Consider the following 13662-nt stretch of genomic DNA (forward strand, 5'->3'; position numbering starts at 1 on the left):
TCTAGGATGCAATAAAATGTGTTTTGAGATTCAACAAGGGTAGTTTTTACATGTTTTTAGAATGATTTTAGGTAAAAAACATTGTACAAAATGGTATAATAATAGTAGCCCTCGTTTATTCTGGCAACAAAATGATCACTGGAAGTTGCAGGTAGTGATGTCAGAGTTGCGGCATGCCATGGTGATGGTTGGCGAACGACACATCGCTTATTACAGACAACCTTTTTTTGTTTAATATTTTAAAGTTCCAAAACCAAGTGCCTCCAACCTAGGAGCTCGGGCCTAGTTGTCATTGGGCCCATGAGCACAAGCATGATGCGCTCGACCTAACTTTCTTCTTTCTTCTTTGTTTATATTTTATATTTTTATTTTTATTTTCTTAATAACAATTATCTGTAAATAATTAACAATTAATTTTCATTTTCATACAACCTAAAAAAAAATATTTTTTCATGTCTTTGAATTTTATATTAATTCTTGAAATTAATATAAAAAATCATCATGAAACCTCACAAAAAATAATTGATTAAACGCCATTTTTTGTGTGACAATAATAGAAGTTTTATAATGAATAATTAATAAAAAGTTATATAATAAATGGTTTTTAAATTTCATCACCACACATATATCACCATTTTGAACAAAAAATTATAAATAATAAAGATTTATAGTTTTATATTTTTTATCTTATTATTTATCATTTGCCCAATATATTCTTCATACAACCTCAAAAAAAAAATCATTATTTTTCTGGATTTTGACTTGTTTTTTCAAAATTAGTATAAAAAATAGTCTTTGTTGTACAAAATAATTATTCTTCATGCAACCTAAAAAACGATTAAATGTCAATTTTTTTTTTTATAATGAATGAGGTTTGATAATTCATAATTCATCAATCTAAGATGCATGATTTTTAATAATTTAATGACAATAATACTGAATATAACATCAATTAATTTTTTTCTTAAAAAACATCAGCACTAACCATAAAAAAATATTATCTTTTTTTATATATTATATTTGGCTAATTACGTCTCACTTCAAAATCAATCATGATTATGAGATGTGTTAAAAAAAACTTCTTGTTTAGAATTATGTTGATGTGAAATAATAATAATAATAATAATAATAATAACCATTAAAATTAGGGGTGATCATTTTTGGTTCGATTTGGTTTTTATAAAAAAAATAACTAAATCAAAAATTTATTTTAAAAAAACCAAAACTGGGTCAAATCGACAGGTTTCGGTTCGGTTCGGTTTGATTTTTTAGGGCAAAAACCGGTTCTGTTCGGTTCTAGTTTTTTCGGTTTCGGTTCGGTTTGATTTTTTGATCTTTTATTTATAAAACCAAATCGAACTGGCCGGTTTTTTCAACTATTGATTTAGATAAATATTGATTACGTGTTTAATTTTTTTTATTTACCAAGATAAAATATATTTATGATATACATTTAAATTTAAAAATAAAAAAACATATGAGATTGAATACTATAAAATACACGTTCAATTTATTTATCTTCACAACTAATGTTGATTTATTTTAATTTTATTGACTTAAAGTCCTTAAATCAATTAAAATAAATTCTATAAACTCGCTATAGTTTATAGCAAAAGCATGAGTACTATGGTAGTGACCAAGGCCATGTTTGTTTCCTGGAATTCATTTTCTGGAAAATCATTTTCCAAACTTTCCTGTGTTTTTTTGTCATTAGGAAAGTTAGTCAACGGAAAACATTTTCCAGTCAAAGAAAAATTTGGTTTGGTTTCCAGGAAAGTGTTTTCCCTTTTGGCTATGTTTGTTTTCTGGAAAGTGGTTTACGGGAAACCACTTTCCAAACTTTCTTGTGTTTGTTTGCCATTAGAAAAGTTGTTCAACGGAAAACACTTTCCAGTCAAAGGAAAATTTAGCTTGGTTTTCAGGAAAGTGTTTTCCTGAAAAATTTGAGCGGAAAACACTTTCCGGAAGTTGTGAAAAATTTAGAAATGTCATTATTTGATGATTATATCAAATTTGATCCTCAAACTTTTGATTGTTATATATAATTTGTTTTGAATATTTATTTTTCAATTCTATCTCTTAAAATTTAATTTTTATATTAATTTTGGTCCTTATTTTTATAATTGCTATTTACTTTTTCCTTATCATTTTTTTATTGAAATTTTTTATTTATCAAATTTGATCCTCATTCTTTTGATTGTTACTTATTTTATTTGAAATAATTTATGAGATGTTAATTATTATTATTTTAATTTCTTCACATTTCATTTTTTTTAAATTTTTTAGATTTGATCTCTATTATTTATTTTATTTGAGATAATTTATGAAATTATATTTTTTTTCAATTTCATTCTCATTCAACTTTTTAATTTGTAAGATTTGTTTCTTATTATTTTAATAAACTTGAGAAAAATAAAACATTAATAAATTATTTTCGAGCTCATTTTCTATGACATAACCAAACACTGAAAAGTATTTTCTAACTCATTTTTCATTACACTACCAAACATCAAAAATTATTTTTCTAAAATTTATTTTTTTAAAAAAATTATTTTTCAAAAAAAAACAAATAAATAGGTGAAAGATATCCAAACTCCAAAGTCTGTCTGCTGGCGCCGTCACGTTTACTTCAACAGCATTGACAAAAAGTCAAAAACTGCACAAAGTTTGTCTGATCGTGGAAGACTCGCAGTTTACTGTACCAACCTTTTAGAGTAGTCGTATCATTTTATGGTCATCACTGTCCATTGTCAGCCATAAATGCTACGCGTAAGCAACACAGACTTCTAAGCATCCTCGAAACTGCAGATTCAAGAGTGTTCATGCATGGCCCTAATTTCCACTCCATCTTCATCAATCTCTATCGACGACCTCCATCTATGAAGTCAATATATAAGAACAAGAATCCTTTGCAACCATTTATTGGGCTCTAGCTTCATTGACAGCAACACTCTTGTTTCAAGGAGAGGTTGCAATGCATGCCCAGTCATTGTTTTTCACTTATTGCAGAAGCCATATCATAAAATAAATCTGAGACGAGCTACTAATTATATCTACGAAGAAAACCTCATTTGCCGATACTCTCTCAACTCCCTTAAGTCCTGCGTTGTCGATTGTTGTTGAAGATTATAATACAGAGTTTTTAATCTCACCGGCCCTTTTCTCACAAAAGAATGATAAATTCCCGTTTCACCCACAAGAATTGTTCTTTCATCAATTTAATGCTAAGTACTGATCATCGGCATAATGGCAAGAATTAAACCATATCATCACCTCGTTCTTTCGTGAGGGAACGTTACATCAGATGAAAAATGTATGTTGCAAAGTTAAAGAGCACCTCATCCTTTTCTTGGCTTACATGTGCTCGCAAAGTGTAGCACCCAAACAAACACGAAAAATAAATAAATAGAGTCAAACATTTTACCGAGTCAACAATGCCTAATTGCCTACTATGTTAAATTAAATTAAACCCAATCATTCCCTGTGAACCAAGAGTTGATTTCAACAACAAAATAACCATTTTGTCATTCTAAAAATACTTGAATAATTTTGGATTTCAACAACAAAATACTCTTTTCATGAGGGTTTATTTGTTATTATTAAATTAATTCGGATTTGAACATTCTTTTTATATTTTATAGCATTATAAAATGATTGAATTATCCTTAAAAGTAAAAAAAAATATTAAACTAATATTTATAGCCTTTTTTTTTTAATCCTTTTATCTTTTAGCATAATAAAATTACTAGATTACTTGTAAGAGCAAAAGTTATTAAACTAGCTTTGAGGGAAATTTTTATATTTTAAATATTTTTTTTTATTATAATCAAGTTGGCTTATAAGCAATTTAATATTTTGATAAATATAAAATATTAAAAAAAATGGATTTTCCTAGATGGTAGTGTCTAGTGACAGAACGTCAGCTTCTGCGAAGGTGTTAGAAGAGTCATGACGCCTCATTTCAATTTGGGATGACGAGTGTGTTGTTTTAGGCGATGATGTGTCACTGGTGGTCTTTTGTTTATTATCTCTTATCCCTTTGAAATTGAAATTCATGTTGATTATTGAGAATTTCATAATTGTCCTTTTGTTTACTAATATTTTAACTTTATTCTCATTTGTTTTGATTTTTAATTTTTGTTCTTGGCTCTTTTATCAAATTTTAATTTCTTTTTAATTTCATCATTAGATCTATGATTGTGATTTGTTATTTTTCAAATCTAGTCCTCGTTAATTTTTTGTTTTGGATTCTTTTGTGAATTTGATTTTTCTTTTTAATTTACCCCTTCAATTCAAAATTCTAAGTTGTCATCTCATTTACCTTTTATTTCAAATTAGATCCTCATCCTCTTAACTTCTATTTTTTAAAATTCTTTTGTATAATTAATTTTTTTTTCAATTTTATCATTCAACGTTTAATTTGTTGGGAGTTGTGTTTCATGGTTTTTCAAGATGAGGTACTTTCAGTTTAGTAACTTGGATCACGAGTTTAAAAAGTTCACACAAGTTGACATCAATTTTTTTTGCACCAGTTTTTTTTTCGATTTCATCATTCGATATTGTTTATTTTGAAAAAAGACTTCATGGTTTTCTTCAGTTTCCTTTCAACTAAGTTATCACAATCTTATGATCTGGATAACAAGTTTGACCGAGTAACCCAAGTATTTTTTTGGATCGCTTTTTTTTTTAATTTTTTTTTCAATTTTGTCATTCAAAACTGGTTTCTTTTTAAATTTAAGCTTCATCATTTTTCTTCTTTTTATATGATTCGACTTGCGAGTTTTCGCGGCTTTACCTGGCTTGCAAGTGTTTTATTTTATTAGACCTTTTTTTTTATTGACTACTTTTTTATCCTTATATATTTAGATGGTTAGAGATTAACCATCGTTATTTTTTTTCAATTTGCTTTCTTTAAGATAGATCCGATTTTACAACATAAATTGTGAGATTGTCATTGTAATTTTGATTAACTCGATATGCTTTATTTTGCAGCCTGCAACTTCCAGTGATCATTTTGTTGCCAAAATAAAAGAGGGCTACTATTATTTACCCTCTACATCCATTTTGCACAATATTGTTACCTAAAATCATTCTACAAACATGTAAAAACTCTTGTTGAATCGAAAAACACATTATTGCATCCTAGAAACCCGGAAAACTCTCTCTCAGCTCTCTCTCTCTCCCTACTTGATATCATGTTGTGAGACCCCACTTCTGGACTTTTCCTCCCGAAGGGCGATGCGCAACGACTAATCCGCTCCCCTTTTAGGGAGGGACCTTGTTGCAAAAATATTCAAGCTCAAGGAAATTTTCACACAGGATTTCTAACTTGGAGGATCAAAGTGTAAAAAAGCCATAAAATCTCCCAAAACTCGCAGTGATTTGAAGCCAAGAAATCCTAAAATAATTCTGTTCTATTCAACTTATAAGGTGCATTCCTCCCACACTGCTGTAGAAGAGTAGGGTGTTTTTTTTTAAGCAGAGAAATGGATAGCGTATATCACTTGGTCGCGGTTGCAGGTGGCAACTATGGATAAAAGGATACGGATGTTGGACTAACCAGATTTTAAGTTTTGCCGCTAAAAAAAGTGTCTGGTTTTTTAACACGGGCAGACGTAGCTATTACGAATATCTGCAACCGATGATTTTGTGTGACATCTCTCTATCTCTATAATTATCTCTAGAATTCGATTTTTTTTCTTAAACTATTGGCTAAAAAAAAAAAAAAATGTATTAAATTTTTTTTTTTAAAATAATAAAAGACTGAAAATTTATCATTTGAATAGTAGAAAAAAAAACCTTTTCATGTCAAATTTGAAACTCCCATCTATTTTGATTATCTTGAGATTTAGCTTTTTATCGTTATCACATTTTTTTTAAATTCTGTTTATTTATTATTATTATTATTATTATTATTATTATTATTATTATTATTATTATATCATAAAATTAAATAAATCTATCTTATTAAACCCAATAGCGTGTAGCGTGGGATTTTTATCTAGTATCCACTAAACTGCCGCCACGAGGGTAAGCTACTTTCTCGCTGCAGCTGCAACCCTATCTATATCCTACCGTGTTGACCACTGTTCCATATTGCGATGCTCATTTTTAAGTAGTTTTACCTTTTTCTCAATAAAAAAAAAGAAAAAAAGAATTGCCCCCTTTATTCTAGCACCGATTCCATGCTACTGTTTGAGAGCTCCTGTGAATGGTTATTGGCAATTTCTACTACTTATTGGCTCTGAAGACTCAAGTCATTCTAACTCGAGAAGGTGTTAGATTAGATGAAAAAAGTTAGTTAATATCTTAAGACTAAACTTTATGAACCTATGAATGCGAAAAGGGAATGCTTTTGGAAAAGAAAAGGATAAAAAAGAAATGACTTCTTTGCAAATGACAGAACATGATTCCTCGAAGGGATTTAGTTTATGCCAACCTAAATAATACAAGATGATGACTTTTAGTACAGGAACTACATATAGAGAAAATGCTACCATATACATATAGTGGTCTAGGAGTTGAAAATGAACATAGAAGTGTCAACGTCCGGTCGGAACCATAATATCAGAAAACTCCACCCCTGGGTTTGGATCTGAAATATCGAAGCCACTGCAGCGTTGGTTGTCGATCATTATGTTCAAATCACCATTCATTGTCCCATTAGCCTCTTGCCGGCCAACACCTTCCTGTTGCTGCATTGCGAGCTCCAAGTTCCATAATACGTCGCCCATTGTTGGCCTTTCACTTCCCCTATCTTCCAAACATTTCCTTGCTATCCCTGCGAATGTCTTGAAGCAGTCGGGAGCTATCTCACCTTTTAGATATGGATCAATTATCTGATCAAGGGTCCCCATTTGGCAGCAATGTAATGCCCACTCAGCTAAACTCACTTTCTCGGGCTCATCTTCCCCAATTTCTCCCATGGGGATCACAGCAGGCCTAGCACATAGAACCTCAAACATCACCACCCCGAATGAGTACACATCAGATTTTTCAGTTAGTTTTTGACGTCGATAATACTCTGGATCCAGATAGCCAAAACTACCTTTAACAATGGTTGAAACATGTGACTCAGAGTCCGTCATGTTGTTTGGGCCAAGTTTTGATAATCCGAAATCTGAAACTTTTGGCACCCATTTTTCATCCAACAAGATGTTGGTAGTCTTGATGTCACGGTGGATGATAGTATGTTTTGCACCTGTGTGAAGGTAGTGCAGCCCTCGTGCAGCACCAATGCAAATCTTAAGCCTCTGCTTCCATGGAAGTGGAGGTTTCTGTGTCTTGTAGAGATGATCACGTAGCGTGCCTTGAGCCATGTACTCGTAAACAAGTATCATTTCCTTTTCCTCAGTGCAGTATCCGATCAAAGATACTAGGTGGCCGTGCCTGAGCTTTGAGAGCATGGAGATTTCAGTTTGGAACTCTTTTAAGCCTTGGTGTGAACTTCGATCGGCACGCTTTATAGCAACGTTTGTGATGCCATCATCAATGGCTCCCTTGTAGACCGTCCCAAATCCACCGGTGCCAATGAGTAAGCCATCTGCAAAATTATTGGTTGCTGACTTTGTCTCAGCAATTGTAAAAATTCGGCAATAGCCTAATGATTGATCTTGCTTAGAGGATTTTTTCTGCCGATTTGAACGAGAAGAAAATAAACAACAGTGGCTTAGAAATCCTATTGCACCACAAGCAACCAGAAGACTGCCGGCTACCCGTGCAACTATCACCACATCATAGCTTTCTGCATCATCTCGTGCAGAAAAATGCGGATGAGGTGCAGCCATGACCCCAAATGGATGAGGACCTGCAAGATTGTTAGAAAAGTCAGACAACTTGAAAATTTCTAGCCCATTCAGAATTGGACTACCATATTTTGCAGATGATCCATCAGTACTTCCCAATGCAATTGATAGATCCTTTACGCCTTCTCCGTAGCTCGAAAAGTTCACAACGTTCACAACGTAGTCTCTGTAAATGGGAATTCCAGCCCCATGGCTCCAATTGAAAACATCTGCATGATCCTCAGCAGTTTGATTGTTGATATAAATGCTGAAAACTCTTTGTCCATCTCGATTAATTATTCTAGAAATCTCACAGAAATGGAGCCTAACAAGGTAATAGAAACCATAATCAACTGGGAACCGCCATGTAGCTCGGTATTTGCTTTCTGTTGTATGTAGAATTGTCCTGGCAGAGGTATAAACTTGGAGTGGAGCAGCATATGCAGGCACCAGTAAGCTCGACTTGACTTCAACTTCTGATTCAACAATACTTGTGTTTCCATCATCACTCATGAAATAATCATCATCCCTGGTCCAGCGACGAAACATGCCAGTATCTTCTAGATCAGAGATCACATCTCCTCCTATGTTCATCCGGTGCATCATCTCGAGGGCTGTAGAATTCCCCATGGAATAATGAGAAGGCTTTCCTACAAGTGACAACGGAGCATCTTCTTGTATGTAAAGCTTTGATGGCATTGAGACTATCTCAATCTTGTTGACAAAAGCGTAGGCACCCAAAACCTTTGGCGAGGGTGTGAAAGTTACATTTAATATCTGGCCATCCGTGTTGACACAGAATTCCCTGATAGCATAATCACTATTTGGGAAATATTTAGAATAGGATGACTCTGAAGTAGTTATTAGTGTATACGGACCAACGCTGATGGAGAACAAGGCCTTAGATACGTCTAACCCTGAATATGAGACTGGTTTGAAGTAAAGTCGAAGGAACTTGGGGCCATCAGAGACACTGAATGGCAAGGTGATCTGCTTACTGAAGAAGCAAGCAGAAATTCTCGGTTTTTCACGGTTGCTAGGATCTATGGCATATACTCTGGAAACAGATGAAAAATCAATTTCATATCTTTTGCTATAAGGGAATCCTGCATCGTGTGATGAATCTGACGGAGAACAATCATATGCAGTACTGTATTCAGTGGGAAAGTAATATGGCGGCTTGTCAGCAGAGGAGGGGAGTGTGCAACAGGCTATGAAGAAGAAAGGAAGAAACGTGACTGGAGCAAGCAACGAGTTTTCATTTCGGTTTTCGGTCTTCATGGACACAATACGGAATTCTAGGCAGTGAACAATGGCTGCTGGACGGTAGGACGTTGAGAAACAGGGGCAGAAAGCTTTTTGGTGCTGCTTTGACAAGTTAGTCTTGCACGATTGTTATAGCTGTTTAATCTCGTAAGAGAGAGAGGAGGAAATTCTAGTCGGACCTTCGGACATGGTTCCTTTAGTTGCATGCTTATGATATGTTGGATAACGGTGGCAAATCATGGGCCCTAAATTTCCCTCTTGACTATTTAAGATTTTTTTTTACCTATAACGTATCCATTGGGTGTTTGAGACAAGGCTCTGGAGGAGTCTGTAGGATTTAGGAATTCATATCGTCAAATTGACAATGTCATTGAATAGTTTTGTTCAATTTTCCGTCCTTGTAAAGAAGGGAGTAGATATTTTTTGGATTATTAGAAAATCAATCTCGATTTTTCAGATCTTTAAAATCTAAATATTAACTTATTTTCATTTAAAAACACACAAAAAAACTTATATAAGCATTTCAAGATTAAAAATTCAAAATCAAATCAAATTAAAATATACTTTTTAAATCTTGATATATTTTTTCTAGCATGATTAAAAGGTTAAACTATCTTTATTGGATTTATCTCTTCAACAACAGATTTTTATGATCAGAATAGAGTTGATATAGCCTGTTTGTTTCTGCGTTTCAAAAGTGCTTTTGAAAAAAATTTGAAATTTGTTTATTTTTTTTATTAATTTTAAATTAATTTGTTTTTAGTATTTTCAAATTATTTTGATGTGCTGATGTTAAAAATAATTTTTTTTTTAAAAAATCATTTACATGCATTTTAGCACAAAAAACTATTTGAAAAGAAACCGCAACCACGTTACCAAAAAGTATTTTTCTTTTTTTTTAACAACTTTCTCTCACTTTACTTAATTAATATGAACTTAAATATAAAATAAATAAAATTTCATGATTAAAAGGTGAATTTTGAAAACGACAGGGATCAAAGTATAGAAAGGCGCGTCTCTTGAACAATGTAAATTAAAAAAAAAAGCTAAGTTTTTTCTTAAAAAAATTCAATTCTTGTTTTTTAACCGTAACCTATAATTTTACTTCGTAAAATTGATTTGCAATTAATGTCATGCAAGAATAATTCCCGTCACATCACGGATGCAAGAGCATGCACAAAAAACCACCACAAAGTAAAAAAAATGTAATTCAAGTACCTAAGAGGTTAAAAAACAACAACCATGGATAGTGACGTGAATAATTTAAAGAGTTTTGACGAGCATCACATTTTAGTTGGGTTTTTTTTTTTTAAAAGAAAACTCTAATTCTAATTGATCTAAGTAAACTTTCAGACATTAATACCCCTACAACGATGCTTCCTAAAAATACAGACAGACAAACTGAGAAAAATAAAGAATCCGGATTCAGGGGCGGAATTTGGATCCATGGCTTGTTTTATTTTGAATATAGATGCCCCATGACATTAATGTAGTTTCTTCTTTGAAATCAGCTGCTAGCAGCCACTCAAATAAATAAATAAATAAATAAATAAATGCTTATTCTTATAGTCACCCTCAGAATTAGCTACTTATCTGCACACAGCACTGCTCTCTACATTTACTAAAATTAATTGAATATTTACCATTAGTTACCGATCGAGTAGGATAAAATTTTACTTTCAGCACTCTTTTACACTTTTTATGGGTCTCAAAGTTTCTGAAAATTCAGCGTGAGCTATTGTGATTCTGACCATTTTCAATGGTTGCCAATGAGACTAGCAGTTCTGTGGAAGAGGAGGAAAATTACAGCATATATCTAATTATTTTCAATAAAATATCTTCTTTTGCTTACAGTCATGCCCTTTTCATCTATTTCCATTTCTTATTTGAATAAATCATTATTTGATACTTGTTTTTAGTGAAATAACTAATTAATCTTTTTTGTTTTATTGTGGTAGTGGTTGTTTTTTAAAATATTTTTATTGAAAAATACATCAAAATAATAATTTTTTTTATAATTTATTTTTGACATCAGCATATTAAAACAATTTAAAATCATAAAAAATTAATTTAAAGTAAAAAAATAAAAAAAATTTAATTTTTTTCAAAAACAATTTTGGAACGCAAAAAAAAAAAACTTTATTTATAAAGATTTTCATGATAATTAAATTATTATTTATTCTTCTAAAATATACTTCATTTATAATCAAGTCTATCAATCTCACTTATAATAGGAAAATTAAAAATATACTTCATTTTAAAAAGGATAATTTAGAAATTTCAAATATAATTAGCAATCAGCTCTACCGTCAACGCGCTTTTATTGAGCTGACCATTCTTCTAACGGAAAAATATTCCATATATTTTTTTTCCGATTAACAATTTCCCAAGGTTAATTGGTGATCACTTCCTAGCCGCATCAAAGAGAAAAATAGGGCACGCACTCCTAGTTTGATTATGTTGTTTGGATGATGGAGATTTCACGGCTAATGGCAAGGAGCTGGAAAGAAAAATAAACTAGAAACCCCATTATCTCTTGAAGGGCTCAGTTAAATGGGGGCTCCCAAGCGCCCTTAAGATGCGTTAAACTTATCTAAATGCATTTATTAATCTTAATTTCTTGGATTGAGTTGGAAAAAAAAAGATTAAGAACCTAATATTTCAATAAAACTCAATTACATAATTCAAAAAAAAAAAAATCTTATTTTATATGAATTTTTTAAAAAAGTTGGTAGTAAATTCCATTACAGAATAGGAAAATAGAGATTGAGTAGGGGTTTTATATGATTTTTTACATGTTTCTCTAGCCAGGATTCATTTCCCACTCAATTAGGAAATATTGCCCATTTCCTAATTCTGAAAGATTATTAATTTTCTTCAATTATGTGCTCTCTTTGTAGAACGAATGATGTTCTGTATAAACGAGAATAATTTCACAGCAACTCATAATCAAGGAAGCCATTGATCTTACTTGTAAATGGCCTATGACCTCCACGCGTGAGCGGCAATCATGGACGAGCAATGGCGTTAGTGGAGTTTTTCTGGCATGATTAATTGATTTGGTCCTTTAATCATTGAGACTCGAATAACAACTCTTGACACCAAAAGGAGGAAAATTATTCTAAACAACTCAACAGTTTTGCTCGTTGCTTTCCCCTTTTCTTCTCTGAAAATCTTGTGTGTTCGGATCATGGCTGAATTACCTTATGTGGTATGGTCCTAAAGCACAATTTGTTGTTACGGAGCCGGAGCTAGTCAAAGAGATACTGAATAACAAGGATAGATCTTATCCGAAAGGAGATGGTCCAGCCTATTTCAAATTGCTGTTAGGAAACAATGGAGTCACAACATCAGAAGATGAAAATGGGTAAAGCGTCGAAAATCGTCCATTTATGCTTTCAATGCAGAGAACTTGAAAGTAAGCTCCAACAATTGCTCCTATTTTCATCACCAACAGTTTTCATGGTCATAAATAATCTTTAAATGAAAGTGTTGAGATGACGCTGCAAGGTGGAAACAATACGAAGGTAGAGAGATCGAAGTCTACTAAGAATCCAGGGTGTTAACATCAGAAGTTGATTTCTAGGACCGCCTTTGGTAGCAGTTACTTAGAAGAGAAGAATGTTCTTGACATGTTGATGAAGTTGTCCTTGATAATACAGAGGAATATCTATAAACTTGGGTTTCCTGGTATCAGGAAAGTTCCTCATAGCTGATCTTAGGGTTTAGACATAAATGCTGGTGGGATGAGTGAAGTTTCACAAGCGGAGAACACCATCAACAACTCAGGATAGAAAAACAAAAGTGAATCTCCAGACAAGATAGTAGTAACCGTTGTTTAATATAGATCTTTTAATCCAACACCTCCTCTTTTCAGTTAATCTTCCATTTTCCTTATGCAGTAAACTGTGGAGGACCGAGGATGAGATAGAATCTGAGGAACTTGTGAGAGGAATACGCTACTCTGTGATCGAGATAATAAAGAAAAGAGAAGAAAAGGTCAAGAACGGAGGAGCAAATGGATTTGATGATGATTTTCTTGCAGTTCTCATGAATGCATTCCAAGACACTGATGAGAACAAGAGGATTTCATTAGAAGACCTGGTTGATGAGTGCAAGACATTTTACATTGCTACCCACCAATTCCTTGCTTGCCTGGATTATCCTGCTTTTAGCAATCCATCTAGATTGGCAAGAAGAAGCCAAGGTATTTGGCCAACAAAAACCAAATCCAGATGGCATTGCAAAACCTAAGATTTTAAGGAAATCACAGAATACATCATCAAATTCTTACCATTGTCTGCAAATTATTTTATAAACCGGTATCCATTTCACTTCAACCTCTCACCAGTTTTCCTTTGGTTTTGTTTTTTTCATGTTGGTGAACATGATTATAAATGAAACTCTTAAGACTATATCCACTGGCACTTGGCATTTCAAGAAAAGTTGAGAGAGAAATTCAACTTGGGAAGTTTACCCTGCCGGCTAACATAAACGTGTGCATCAATGTTATGGCACTTCGCCATGCCCCTCAAATATGGGGAGAAGATGTGCATTTTTCAAGCCAGAGAGGTTCTCAAAAGGGGTGGCTCAAGCTACACAGAACGACCCT

At 32.7% G+C, this 13662-nt stretch overlaps 2 protein-coding genes across 2 annotated transcripts; one reads left to right on the plus strand and one right to left on the minus strand.

Moving 5' to 3' along the window:
- Positions 1–6371: 6371 nt before the first annotated feature.
- Positions 6372–9268, minus strand: LOC133697051 (receptor-like protein kinase FERONIA). Its single transcript, XM_062119384.1, has one exon. The coding sequence runs from the start codon at positions 9063–9065 to the stop codon at positions 6543–6545; it is 2523 nt and encodes an 840-aa protein (XP_061975368.1). The 5' UTR covers positions 9066–9268; the 3' UTR covers positions 6372–6542.
- A 2988-nt stretch (positions 9269–12256) lies between these two features.
- On the plus strand, positions 12257–13304 carry LOC133696678 (cytochrome P450 CYP749A22-like). Its single transcript, XM_062118926.1, has 2 exons — positions 12257–12417; positions 12953–13304. Exons 1-2 carry the CDS (start codon positions 12257–12259, stop codon positions 13302–13304), a joined length of 513 nt encoding a protein of 170 aa, XP_061974910.1.
- The last annotated feature ends 358 nt before the right edge of the window (positions 13305–13662 follow it).

The sequence above is a fragment of the Populus nigra genome, chromosome 6 (assembly GCF_951802175.1).
Source record: "Populus nigra chromosome 6, ddPopNigr1.1, whole genome shotgun sequence".
NCBI lineage: Eukaryota > Viridiplantae > Streptophyta > Magnoliopsida > Malpighiales > Salicaceae > Populus > Populus nigra.